Source organism: Notamacropus eugenii, chromosome 7 (genome assembly GCF_028372415.1).
Source record: "Notamacropus eugenii isolate mMacEug1 chromosome 7, mMacEug1.pri_v2, whole genome shotgun sequence".
NCBI lineage: Eukaryota > Metazoa > Chordata > Mammalia > Diprotodontia > Macropodidae > Notamacropus > Notamacropus eugenii.
This window is the reverse complement of record NC_092878.1, coordinates 58,942,950-58,958,191: the sequence shown is the minus strand read 5'-3', so window position 1 is coordinate 58,958,191 and position 15,242 is coordinate 58,942,950. Positions and strand designations below refer to the sequence as shown.

General features: G+C 34.0%; 1 protein-coding gene across 19 annotated transcripts in view; it reads right to left on the bottom strand.

The window, feature by feature from the left end:
• The window catches only part of TTLL5 (tubulin tyrosine ligase like 5), a 387,986-nt gene that overhangs the window by 227,375 nt on the left and 145,369 nt on the right, over positions 1–15,242 (bottom strand). For all 19 annotated transcript variants that reach the window (XR_011970265.1, XM_072623519.1, XM_072623508.1 and 16 more), the window contains one exon: positions 12,904–13,024. Coding sequence is in view for 18 of the 19 variants with exons in the window: in XM_072623519.1 (XP_072479620.1) it covers positions 12,904–13,024 (121 nt within the window). In the remaining variant the exon portion in view is untranslated. The remainder of the gene's footprint in view (positions 1–12,903; positions 13,025–15,242) is intronic.

Genomic DNA, 15,242 nt, shown 5'->3' with positions numbered 1-15,242 from the left:
TTTAGCAAAATGAATACAGCAACTTATCATGAGAATAGTACATTATGATCAGGTAGGATTCATACCAGGAATGCAAGGCTGGTTCAATGTTAGGAAAACTATTAGCATTATTGATCATATCAACAACAAAACTAACAGAAACCACTTGATTATCTCAATAGATGAAGAAAAAGCTTTCGACAAAAACCAACATGCATTCCTCTTAAAAACACTGGAGAGCATAGGAATAAAGGGAAACTTCCATAAAATAATAAGCAGTATCTACTAAAACCTTCAGCAAGCATTATATGCAATGGAGATAAGCTAGATGTATTTCCAATAAGATTCAGGGTAAAACAAGGATGTCCATTATCACCACTATTATTCAATATGGTACTAGAAATGTTAGCTGTAGCAATTAGAGACTATAAAGAAACTGAAGGAATAAGAACAGGCAAAGAAGAAACTAAATTATCACTCTTTGCAGATGATATGATGATATACTTAGAGAATCCCAGAGATTCAAGTAAAAAACTACTGAAATAATAAACAACTGTCAAAATTGCAGGTTACAAAATAAACCCACACAAATCTTCTGCATTTCTATATATTAGTAACAAAGCCCAACAGCAAGAGATAGAAAGAGAAATCCCATTTAAAGCCAGGGTAGACACTATAAAATATGTGGGGGTTTACCTGCTAAAACCAACCCAGGGACTATATAAACACAACTACAAGACACTTTTCACACAAATAAAGTCAGATCTAAGTAAGTGGAAAAACATCAGTTGCTCATGGGTAGGCTGAGCTAATATCATAAAAATGACAGTTCTACCTAAATTAATTTACTTATTTAGTGCCATACCAATTAAACTAGCAGATAATTATTTTCTAGAGCTGGAAAAAATAATAGCAAAATTCACTTGGAAGAACAAAAGGTCCAGAATATCAAGGGGACTAATGAAAAGAAATGCTAGGGAAGGTGGCCTAGTGCTACCAGATATCAAATTGTATTATAAAGCAGCAATTATCAAAACCACTTGGTATTGGCTAAGAAACAAAAGGGTAGACAAGTGGAATAGGCTACATACTCAAGACACAGTAGGAAAGGAATATAGCAATCTACTGTTTGATAAACCCAAGGACCCCAGCTTCTGGGATAAGAACTCACTGTTTGACAAAAATTGCTGGGAAAACTGAATAAAAGTGTGGTGGAAACTAGGCATAGACCAATGTCTGACATCGTACACAAGAATAAAGTCCAAATGGGTACACAATCTAGGTATAAAGATTGACATATGGACAAATTGGTGGAGCAAGGAATAATGTATTTATCAGATTTATGGAGAAGGGAAGAATTTTTTACTAAAAAAAACAGAAAACATTATGAAATGCAAGATGGATAATTTTGATTACATTAAACTGAAAAGTTTTTGCACAACCAAACACAATGCAACCAAGATTCGGAGGGATGCGGAAAACTGGGAAAGAATTTTTGCAGCTAGTGTCTGTGATAAAGGCTTCATTGCTAGAATATATAGAGAACTGAGTCAAATGTACAAAAATGCAAGTCATTCTCAATTGATAAATGGTCAAAGGATATGAACAGTTTTCAGAGAAAGAAATTAAAATATCTATAGTCACATGAAAAAATGCTCTAAATCACTATTGATTAGAGAGATGCAAACCAAAACAACTCTGAGGTACCACATTACATCTATCAGATTGGCAAACATGACAGAACAGGAGGATGATAAATGTTGTAGAGGATGTGGGAGAGTTGGAACACTAATTCATTGCTGGTGTTGCTGTGAGCTGATCCAATCATTCTGGAGGGCAGTTTGGAACTATGCCCAAAGGGTTATGAAAATATGCATACCCTTTGACCCAGCAATATTGCTTCTAGGACTGTATCCCCAAGAGATCATAAAAATGGGAAAGGGTCCCACATGTACAAAAATATTTACAGCAGCACTCTTTGTGGTGGCCAGAAACTGGAAATCAAGGGGATGCCCATCAACTGGGGAATGGCTGAATAAATTATGGTATATAAATGCAATGGAATACTATTGCGCTATAAGAAATGATGAACAGGAAGACTTCAGAGAGACCTGGAAAAACTTATATGATCTGATGCTGAGTGAAAGGAGAAGAACCAGGAGAACTTTGTGCACAGCAGTGACCACAGTGTGTGAGAGTTTTTTCTGGTAGACTTGGAACTTCGTAGCAATGCAAGGACTTAAAAAAATTCCCAATGGTCTTGTAAGGCAAAATGACTTCCATATCCAAAGAAAGAACTTTGGAATTCAATTGCAGAACATAGCAGATCATTTTCTTTTGTATTACGTTTTGATTTGTTACATGATTTCTTCCATTCATTTCAATTCTTCTATATAGCACAACTATGGTAAAAATGTATTTAATGTGTAGAACCTAAATAAAATTGTATGCCATCTTGGGGAGGGAGGGAAAAATCGAAATTATATGGTAGTGATTGTAGAACACTAAAAATAAATAAAATTAATTAAAAAAAACATAAAATAAGAATGAAGGATAAAAAAAGTCAAAAGGCTAGAAAAAAAGAAAACAGAATATTTCATATCAAAAACAGCTGATACGAAAAAAAATCAAGATGAGATCCTTATAAGCTAAGTAGTACATGGCCCTGAAGTCCCTGCTAGTGAGGAAGCTGGGACTGACTTATCTAAAAACGAAAATTCCCTGAAACATCATATTGTGATGTGAAATCACAGAATGAAAAATTCAGAATTTCCAGATCAAAAAAAAAAAAAAAATGAAAACAGCAAAACCAAACCAAAAAAAACCCCAAACTGCAAACACACAGAAAGAGCTCAAGTACCAAGTAATCACATGCAGTATCACACAGTATTTGATAATCCCCATAGCAGGGAAGTGTAGCAATTGTAATATAATAAAATGATTAATAAAGTTAAATAAAAGACAAAATTTAAGATTTACATCCAAGAATAATTTACCCAGCAAAATTGAGTAAATTATACAGGGAAAAATATGCACCTGTGAAATGGGAAGTAATAAAAGACTTCCAAGCATCTCTGATAAAAAGACTAGAGCTGAATTACAAATTTAAGAACTGAGCGACATAAAAAGGCAAATGTTAAGTATGTGATAACACAAATATGAAGTATTTATATCCTGATGAGATGGTTAGAGTAATTTGTTAGATTTTGATGACTCAAAAAGAAGAAAGGGAAGAGACGAGAAAAATAAACTAGAGAAAAAATTCAAAGAACTTAACTACTTTGCATAATTGTGAAGCATTAAGTAGAAGATTATACAAACAAGGAGGAAGGGGTAGGTTAGCAGTCTTTACTTAATCCATATTTTCATTCAAACCACTCAAATGAGGGTAAAATAGACAGACACACAGACATAGAGTTTTATGAAAAAATAAATTTAATTCAACAGGGAGACAAAAAAGAACAGGGAGCTGGGAGAGAATGGAATAAGAGACAGGGTAGATTCAAGGATGAATTAGGCATAAGTAAAAGAAACTGTAAACTTGGAGGATAAATCATGGAGAAAAGTTTTAAAAGGAAAACAGTATGAATATGTAACTAGGGTCTGGGCAAGGAGAAGAATGAGGGTTAAGGGGGCAGAAAAAGACTACATCAAGCACAGAGTACTATTGTGAAGCACACTTCTTTCTCACCACCTTTTCTTTTTAAGGAGGGCTAAAGGAAGTAGAAGAGGAAAACACATGATAGCACAGAGGGAAATACGACATTAACAATTGTAACTGTTACTGTGAGTATGCATTTGCCTATAAAATGGGAGAGTATAAATAACAGAATGAATTAGAAAAGAAAATTCCACAATATTGTCTTTATAAGAAACATGCTCAAAACTATTCACACAGCTTAATTAAAAAAAAAAATCTAGAAGAATCATGACATCAGACAATGCAATAATAAAGGGCTTGATACAAACAGATAAACAGACAATCCAGATTATGCTAAAAAGTACCATATAAAATGAGCATCAATACATATATGTATATGTGCATCAAATGGTACAGGAGCTAAATACATAAACAAAAAGTGGAGAAATTCATAGTAAAAATGTAATAGTTGTGGATACCAATACAACCCTTTCAAAGCTTAACAAATCTAACAAAAGAACAAAAAATATTTAAAGACCAGTAGAGAATTTAAGGAAAGGTATTATAGATTTCTGGCAATTATGAATGAGATTATAAATATCTAAATATGTTTCTCAGTTATATTTAGTTCCCTTACAAAAATCGACCATGTATTAGAACATACAAGCCATGTTAAGATATAAAACCAGGGGGTGGGGCCAAGATAGCAGGGTAGAAGGATGGACCTGCTCTAGCTCTACACCCATAATCCATAAAATACCTGTAAAAAATGACTCTAAACAAATTCTAGGACAGCTGAAGCCACAAAACGACAGAGTGAAAGACATTTCCAGCCTAAGACAGCTTGAAAGGCCGACAGGAAAGGTCTATTGCACTGGGCTCAGAGAGGCTTACTAAAGCTGAACTGTTTACATTCCTACATTGAAAGATAATATTTGTAACTCTTGAAACTTTTCTCAGTATTTGAGTAGTTGTTGCGATTATATACATATATCTATCTATCTATATATATATATATATATATAGACAGAAGGCACAGGGTGAGTTGAATAGGAAGGGATGATATCTAAAAAAATAAAATTAAGGGGTGAGAGAGGAATATATTGGGAAGAGAAAGGGAGAAATGAAATGGGGCAAGTTATCTCTCATAAAACAGGCAAGAAAAAGCTTTTTCAATGGAGGGAAAAAGTGGGGAGGTGAGAGGGAAAAAGTGAAGTTTACTCTCATCACATCTGGCTTATGGAGGGAATAACATGCACATTCAATTTGGTATGAAAATCTATTTTACATTACAGGAAAGTAGGGGAGAAGGGGACAAGTTGGGTGGGGGGAATGACAGAAGGGAGGGCAAATGGGAGGAAGGAGTAATTAGAAGTAAATACTTTTGAGGAAGAACAAGGTCAAAAGAGAGAATAGAATAAATGGGGCACAGAATAGGATGGAGGGAAATATAGTTAGTCTTACACAACATGACTATTATGGAAGTCTTTTGCAGAACTACACATATATACCCTATATTGAATTGCTTTCCTTCAATTGGGATGGGCAGGGAGAGAAGAAGGGAGAGAAGTTGGAACTCCAAGTTTTAGGAACGAGTGTTGAGAATTGTTTTTGCATACAACTGGAAAATAAGAAATACAGGTAATGGGGTGTAGAAATCTATCTTGCCCTACAAGAAAAAAGAGAAGAAGGGGATAAGGGAAGGGAGGGGGGTAAGATAGAAGGGAGGGGAGATTAGGGGAAGGAGTAATCAGAATCCATGGTGTTTTGGGGTGAAGCAGGGGAGAGATGGGGAGAAAATTTGGAACTCAAAATCTTGTGGAAATGAATGATGGAAACCAAAAATAAATAAATAAAATTTAAAAAGAGAAATAAAACCACATTTTTATCAAAATTATATTCAATGAATTAATCAGCAAAAATTTATTTCAATAAATTATATTCAATAAATACTACATTCTATAAAGAATCATTTGAGAAAAGATTACAAATTAATTGAAATATAAATGATAATTCTAAGGAATTGATGGCTCAAAGACCAAATCATTGAAATAATACATTACTTCATCACTGCAAAGAAAAACCATGAGATACAACTCATCAAGATATTTAAGATATAACTCAAGTTGCCCTTAGTGGAAAATTTCTATTTCTAAGTACTTTTATCCACAAAAGAATGGAAGAACAGACCAATGAAGTGGGCCCATAACTAAAAATAAAACTAGAAAACAAATTAATGAATCCTAATTAAACACCAAAACAGAAAGCTGAAAAAAATGAACAAAAGGAGCTTTTGGGGAGGGGGGCAATTAAATAGACAAATTATTAACTGATTTTAAACACAGAAAGTAAAACCTTATTATCGATATAAGAACTGAAAAGAAAATTCACAATGAATCAAGAAGAAAAAGAAAATTATTAGAAAGTATTTTGCCCACCTATATGCCAAGAAAAACAAGAGCTTAAATGAAATGGATTAACATTCATAAAAACATAAAATGCCTAGATTTTCATAAGAAGAAACAGAATTTAAATAACCCAAACTAAGGAAAAAAAATATATTGAACTAGTCACAAATGAACTCCTAAGGAAAAACAAGACTAGACTGATTTACAAGAGAACTCTTTTAAACACTGAAAGAACAATCAATTCCAATATTATATAAACTGCTTGTAAAAAAAAAAAAGGAAAATAGGGCACCCTACCAAATATCTTTGATAGTACAGATACTGTCTTAATACCTAAACCATTAAGAATAAAAAATGAGTAAGAAAACTATATCCCAGTATATTATTAATGAACAGCAACGAAAAACTACAAAGCAAATACTAGTAAAATGGCTACAGCAATATACACAAGAGAAATACTACAACCCAAGCGGCTTCATACGGCAAGTCTGTAGGGTTGACTCAATATAAGAAAACTACAAACGTAACCAATCATGCTGGTAATGAGGATGAGGAAAAGCACATAATTCTATCAAGAGATGAAGAAAGAACTTTTGACAAAATACAATACACAATTCTTTTAAAAACACTAGAATCATGAGAACAAATAGTGCTTTCTTTAATGTGATATGAGATATCTATCTGAAACTAAGTGGTGGCATTTTATGTAATGAGGACTTACCAAAAAGATCACTGATAAAGTCAGGATGTCTACTTATACCACCACCTTCTTGCTGTGATACCTGATTTGCAGCCTCAGATGAGAAAAGCTAACCGATCCTCTTCTTGCCTTCAATCTCCTGTTAAGGGTGTCCCCTGAGGGAAGACTGCAAACTTGTCCAGTTTCTTTCTGCCCCAAAGCTATCCCATCTCTTGCAGCCTTCCCTCAGGGGACATATATAGATGGAAGATGCACAGTCAGATCTGCACCCTCAGGTGAGAAGAGTGGTCAGACTTCCTCTGACCCCCACCTTTCATCTTCTGCTGTGAGCACGCTCTGAGGAAAGGCAACAAGGGGCAGGATGGTCCCCAATTCTAGCCTTCAAAAATGGAAGAGGAATAGTGAAATTTGACCATTTGGCTATCTGACTCTATGCTTTCTGTTTTAAGTTATATTTGTCTCCAGCCCCATCTCCAACCTATTTTGGGAAGAAGAATGCCATTTCCCACTGAATGGTGAACAGCTTCCCACCCAGACCTATCCTACACATCTCACTTATTCTGCACTCTTCTAGTTCATCACTCAAACCCCATTCTCCATCCTCCACCACACAAATTTTTGCTTCCATCTCCTCAACCTCCTCACCCCTATATTCCAATCAAATACCAACCTCCCCCTTCCACTGTTCCTTCTTAAATGCCTGTTATAGGCAAAAAACTTGTTTTAATCCTAAATCTTTTCCTCTGCCACTCATTCCACCATCTAATTGGCTCCTCCCTAATGAGAGAGCTTCCCTGATCACCCTTTCCAGGAGTGGTTGCACCTTCACTCATTCACCTCAGTTCAACGGTTGAAGTGGGGGGATTTGGCTTACTACTTCTCGCTCCAGGACCATGTCCAAGTTCTCTCCCTACTTCCAACACTAAGCAACTTTTCCTCTGAGGTTCATGTATCATCTATCACCTAACCAAAATCTTAGTAGTCATTTTCTACAGGCTTCCATGTGACTCCCCTTCCTTCCTCAATGAATTTGCTACATGGTTCATAATTTTCATCTCCTTCCCAACTCCTGATCTCATACTTTTATTGTTGTTCAGTCATTTTTTTCAGTTGTGTATAAATCTCTCCCCATTTGGGATTTTTTGGTTTGCCATTTCCTTCTCCAGATCATTTGACAGATGAAGAAACTGAGGCAAACAGTTTAAGTGACTTGCCCAGGGTCAAACAGCCAACAAGTGTCTGAGGCCAGATTTGAACTCAGGAACGTTATTCTTCCTGATTCCAGGGCCAGGACTCTATCCACTGAGACACCTAACTGTCCCAGCCTCATAGTAGGGGACTTCAATATGCTTTCCCTCAAACACATTTACCATTCAGATTCTCAGCCTACTAACTTCCCATGCCCACTTTTCCCATCCCACTCCAGCCACACACAAAGATGATTATATTCTTGATCTCATCATCACCCACAAATGTATCACCTCTCTATTTGAGAATTATGAAATTCTCTTATTTGACCATAATCTACTGGTTTTCTACTTTTCCTTCTGCCTTCTCTTACAAAATCTTGCTCTGTTTGAAACTAAAAAGACTATAGAACTAATCAATAAAACTAAAAACTTGATCTTTGAAAAGCCTTCCAAAAATTGCTAAAGTTTTACCTAACCTGATTAAAAAAGAGAAGTAAGAAAATCAGATTAAGGAAATAAAAAATAAATTGAAATTGCAACAAACCCAGAATAAAAATTATCATGACTTGCTATATAAAATCATGTGAATATAACTGAGAAGCTAAAATGAAAAAAAGATTATCTACAAAAATATAAAACATTCAAGTTAAAAAAACACCAATCAGAAATCAGAAAAGTGAATTGAATTTTAATGTAAAGCAACTATCAAAAGGGGAAAAGAACAAAAACAAAACCTGGTCCAAATGGAATTAAAGGATGGTTCTATCAAAATTTTAAAGAAAAATGAATGCTGATACTCCAGAAATTATTGAGACAAATATCATGCTGGTACCTACATGAAGGAAGGACAAAGCTAAGAAAGAGAATTAGACTGCAATATTATTAATGAATATTGATTCAAAAAATTTAAGTCAAATCCAGGCAAAACTATTATAGCAACTTGTAGTTGTAGTTACACTAGGGATGCTGGGATAGTTCAACATCTGGAAAATATTCAACACAATGGATCATATTAAAAATACTCCAAATCAGTAAAGGAAATAGGGTCTGAACGTGTGATTTCATTGGTAAAGGGAAATTCTAGATGTGCAAACTACCTCAATATATTAAGAGACCACTAGACCACTCAGATGCTAAATGACTTGTCTAAGGTCACAAGGCCAGTAACACATTTGTAAGAGGCACGACTTACATATTCATAGTGAGAAGGGATTTAAATGTCATCCAGTATAACTCTCTGATTTTACAAATGAGGAAACTGAAGCAAAGGGAGATGAAGTGACATATCCAGGGTCACAGAGCTAAAAATTGTCAAGAGGAGAACTTGAACCCAGCCTTCTTGGATCCTAAGTCAAAACTCTTTCAACATGATACCTCTGATTAAGAAACAAACAAACACAAAAGAAAAAAAATGGTGCTAATTTAAAAAAATCTTTCTAATCATAGACGTACAGGAATTATTTTAATATGACAAAAAAGTATCTACCAAAGCAAAAGACAGTGTTCTATGGAATGGGGAAAAGCAACTTTCTCATAAATAAAGAATGTATCCTTTGCCTACTGCTATTTGATAGAGGCCCAGAAAAGCCTGTCATAGTAATAAGACAAAAGAAAGAAATTAAAAACATAAAGCGGGCAAAGAGATGACAAAACTATTCTTATTTACTGATCACATGATCACTTAAAATATACTGAGGAATCAACAAAGAAACAAAGATGACAGCTTCAAAAAGTCTGAAATCCATGAAATAAATCTACTGAAATATATATATTAAAATCTCAAAATCCAAGAGGAAATAATAGAAAGATAAGTCCTATTCAAAATAACTGTAAAAAGCAAAAAACCTATAGTAGCCAATCTATCAAAAGGCACTCAATATCTGTATATATAAAATCACAAAATGTTCTTTAATAAAGGACAGTTTAAATAACTATAAGAATAATCAGTACTCATGTTTTGCCAGGCCAAAATAATCAAAATATTAATATATTATCATAGCTAATTTACAGATTCAGCAACATGTAAACCAAACACATGCTTCACACCTAAACAAAATAGGAACAAAATTCTTTTGGAGAAACAAAAGATCTCAATGCAAAGAGAAATAAAGAAAAAAGGTAGTAATGAAGTACTTCTTTATTACATACTATTGAAAACTACATTATATGGCATAATCATCAAAAATTTGGTATCAGTTAAAAATAGAAAAGTAGCTCAATGGAACAGACTAGACAGGAAAGAATTAGAAATAACTGAAATCAATAATCTGGTGTTCAAAAACCTGAAAACATTCATTACCTGGGAAAGAACTCCAGATCTTAAAATAATTCCTAGGAAAAGTAGCAATCATTCCGGCATTAACTAGCTTTAGATCAACATTTGTACTATATACTATGATAAATTCAAAATGGATACATGACCTGAATATTAAAAATAACCAAAAATTAAAAGAGAAGCATATAACATACTTTTCATAGCTATGGGAAGGTAGTGAATTCTTAATGAAATAAGCAATAAAAAGCAACTACAAAAGCTAAAGTAATTTCAGTTACATGAAATTCAAAATCTTTTGCTAGAACAAAATTAATGCTTGCCTTTTTAAGGGGTGGGGGGAGCTAGAGGAGGAAAATTTGGAAATGAAAAATAAAAATTTAAATAAGAAAAAGAAATTTTTAAAATCAATATTTTCTCAGTAAGTGGTCAAATGATATTTAAAAAAAAAAACAATTCTAAAAAGAAATGTAAACTATAAAACTAAGGGTCTTAACATTTTTGCGTGTCATGAAGCACTCCAGCACAATCTGGTGAGATCTATGGATCCCTCAGAATAATGTTTTAGAATATGCAAAATAAATATATAGGCTTGCAATGATCATGACTAAAATAGTTATTTTTTTGCAAGTTCATGGATGCCAGGTTTACAACCTCTGATGACCCAAAAAAAAAAACAAACCACACACCAACAACAACAAAAATAACCCAAAACTGCTCTAATCACAAAAAATTAACAGGATGAAAATAAAATGAAAATCCTAAGCTTTTGCCACATAACCAGCAAGTTGGCAAAGATGACAAAAGATAAGAATAATCGATCTTGGAGGAGTTGTGGAAGTAATGTGTGGATCAGTAATGAATTGTTGGTTGAGGTATGAATGGCTTTAACCATTCTGCAAAACTATTTAAAATTATTTTTTCAAAGTGATTAAAATATCCATACTCTTCCACTCAGAGACTCTGTACTTGGGCATATGGCCCAAGGACATCAATGAAAAAAAAATTTTAAATGATCTAAATATTTATAGTAGCACTTTTTGTGGGAACAAAGAATTAGACACAATACCCACAAACTGTAAAATGGGTAAACAAGGTCTGAATAATGGATAATATTAGCATGTTGTAAGAAATGGTGGATATGATGAATAAAGAGAAGCACAGAAGGGCACATGCATTGATGCAAACTAAAATAAACAGAATGAGAAAAAAAACATATACCTATGAAAATATGAAAATATATATGCATATATATGCAATAAAATGTAAATTGAAACAATAAAATTATTCAAACATTTCTAGAAGTAATGACCAAGGCTGATCCCAAAAAAGAAATATTAGAAGACATCTCCTCCTGTTTTTTTTGCAAAGACATCAGTTCACCACCCATATATCAGACTTTTGCAATGTGTTGCTCACTTTAGTTGAACTTTTTCCCTCTTTTTAAAAATATTCTTTACTATTAGAGATGGCTTTCTGGGAAGTGCATGGAAGAAGGATACTGTGAGAAATGCAGGTGATACAAAAATAAAAATTAATAAGCAAAAATTTGCTTTTAAAATCCAAAGAAGTTATTTTTTAAAAAAGAATCCAGAGTACCTTTAACAAATTGCTCTCTCTCAATGAATAGCAAATCATGTGAAAGATGATCCTCACATCTCTAGTAGAAATCTTATGATAATCAAACAGAAATCCCAAACCAGCAATCTTCAGTGGTATTTTTTTTTTAAAGGTTGAAGGGGTTTTTTTTTTCCTTTTTCCTGGATATTTGGTCAGTTGTGCTGTTACTGCCAATTTATTCCAGCATAAAGGAGTGGTCTTTAAGTCAGAAGGCTGGATTTCACAGTACCACTATAGCTGACTTGATGGTAGGCTGGTTCGATCTGTTATTTTAAAACATTATTTTTCACTGTGCAGCAGACAAGCTGACTCTTGAAGAAGTAATTTTAATTTTCCACTTGGAAAGAGCAGGGCTAACATTTTCCACCGACAGCTGAAGGATTATTCACAACATAAGGTTTTATCTCTCTGCTCTGTGCTACTCTGGCTTTTTTACTTTCACAAGTTATTTTCAAGGATAACCAAATTGTATTTATACTAAGTCCAACATAAGGCCCTGCCTTTTGAGTATAAAGAACTAGGAAGATGGAGGAATAATGAATGCTAACCTAAATAGAAAATAAAACTTTTCCAAACCTAAAGATCCTTCTGTCCTAGGTTAGAAATACCTATAAATAAAGAGACTAGAGATTCCTCAGGAGATTTTATCTTCATTAACTGGTTTGATGCTTTCTGTTACCTTGATACAAGAAAGGACTGGTTCAGAAATTTTACATAAAAATTCAAGTTTCTAATAAAGACTGATAATTTTTCAAAAGTTTGGTTGTCAGTTAATCTAATATTAAAAAAATTTATAAATTATTAAAGAAATAACTGGTAGGTCAAAGGAGGATAATTTCTGGAATGTCTCCTATGAAGAATAAAGTTTTATAGAGTCTGCGATGGGGTATTTCCATTTCAAAAGGCCAAATTTTATCTTCCATATTGAGTAAGTGCTATCACATGATTTCTCTACATTTACAGAAATGTTTAAAGTACTATAAAATAACCCTCTTATTAAAAGAGAATTCACTGCTATGTGTCTCAGGAGAAATTCAATTCAATTATAGTCACAGTTTTACCCACCAGAATGGTCCAAATATAAAGAGACTTACCATCTGTTCATCCTCTTTGGCAGCCCAACTGGCAGTAAAGGACTGGCCTCCACTATCTTTCATCAGGCGAGTTTGAACGTGTTGGAGGTAGGCAGAGAAGGCTATTCGAGCCTGAACTTTGCTATAGAAATCAAAATTAAATTAAAGTTAGGTATGTAGAACCTTAGTTCTACTACTCACATAAAGAGCGTTATTCTGATTTTGTACTTCCTTCTATTACGATGGGCAAGGGTTCTTAAGAATTTACACCCTTTACTTGAATGAACATTCTTTCTAAGTAGTCTAGTCTCTCTGTTAACAGAATCAGAAGAGAAAGAAATCCTATTTTGCTTCCTTATTACTAGCAGGAAGAAAAGAAAATACACACCAGGATTTCTAACCCATTACAAAGCTTCCTGAATCTTCCTATTGCCCGACCATGATGAGGAATAACTTCTGTATTGCAAGTGGTCAGGATCTGATCTAATTCAAAAAAAATATGGTTCTTGCAAATATTAAATAATGCTACTTTTCTGCTATACAAAGATATCCAAAGGAGGAAAGGTAACATAAAAATTCTACAAAGGGGATTTGGAGACCAAGTTTTAGGTTTTACTCTTCCCAATTAAAAAGAATCATGGCTAAAACCCAGAGAATATGTGAAGTCCAAAGAAAGTGGATACAGATGAGAAGGACAACACAGAAATAGAAAGGCAAATTTTTCTGTTGAAAGAGAACATCAGATAGAAATATCTCTTAGAAATCCGGCTCTCATCTGTTCCATCTGTGAGAATAGCAGCTAGAGATTCAATCAAACTATCAGATAATAAAAGAGACTGATAGTTTTCACTGTTGATTAAGGCAGGTCTGTTTTATTTCAGACATGCCTTTGGTTACTTCAACTGACTGGCCTTATGACACTGCAGCCAAAATTACATCAGCCCAACACAAACTTTGTTTACAATCCTTGAACGTTCAATCATTGAATACTTTCTAGTTATTGTTTCTCCAAGGTTAGTTAAGAGGAAGGACTTCTGCAGAAAGAACTAAAAATCCAAAGAGGGACTAAATACTGAGCAGGACATTCAAGTGGAAAACTTCAGATCCTGAAAAGGGAATTAGCAGCTTAGTGAAAGAGGCAAAAAAAATTTTTGAAGAAAATAACTACTTAAAGACCAGAATTGATCAAATGGCAAAAATGGTACAAAACCTCATTAAAGAAAGTATTTCCTTAAAAATTAAAATTTATTCAAGTGGAAGCTCATGACTCCACGAGACATTAGGAAACAATAAAACAAAGTCAAAAAAATAAAAAAAAATGTGAAAATGTGAAATATCTCAATGAAAAAATAAATGCGCTGCAAAACAGAGGACAGATGATTTAAGAATTATTAGACTACTTGAAAGTCACAATAAAAAAAAAAAGGCCTAGACATCACAGTTCAAGAAATTATAAAGGAAGACAGTCCGATCATCATAGAACCAGAATACAAAGTGGAAACAAAAGAATCCACAATCACCTTTTGAAAGAGATCCCCAAATGAAAATTCCCAAGAATATTATGTCCAGATTTCAGAGCTTCCAGATCTAGGAGAAAAATACTGCAAGCACTCAGAAATTAAGAACTCAGAAACTATGGAGTGGGGCAGCTAGGTGGTGCAGTAGATAGAGTACCAGCTCTAGAATCATGAGGACCTGAGTTCAAATTCAGTCTCAGACACTTGACATGTACTAGCTGAGTGACCCTGAGCAAGTCAATTAATCCTGATTGCCTCACAAAAAGAGAAAAAAGAAAAAGAGACTCAGTTAGGATCAAACAAGATTTAGCAGCTATCACTATAAAGAAGTAGAGTGCTTAGAATATGATATTCTGGAAGGCAAAAGAGCTAGGATTACAATCAAGAAAATTTAATTTCATAGAACTCAGTATAATTCTACAGATGAAAATATGGACATTTAATGAAACAGAAGACTTTCATGCATTTTTGATGAAAAGACCTAGAACTAAATAGGTGAACAGCAAAGAGAAGTCATAAGGGACTTACTAAAGTTGAACTGTTTACATTCCTACATGGAAAGACAACATTTGTAACTCTTGAAACTTTTCAGTATCTGGGTACTGGGTGGGATTACACACACACACATGCACACACATGCACACACACATAGAGACAGAGTGCACAGAGTGAACTGAAGAGGATGGGATCATATCTTAAAAAAATGAAATCAAGCAGTGAGAGAGAAATATATTGGGAGGAGAAAGGGAGAAATGGAATGGGGCAAATTATCTCTCATAAAAGAGGCAAGCAAAAGACTTCTTAGTGGAGGGATAAAGAGGGGAGGTGAGAGAAAAACATGAA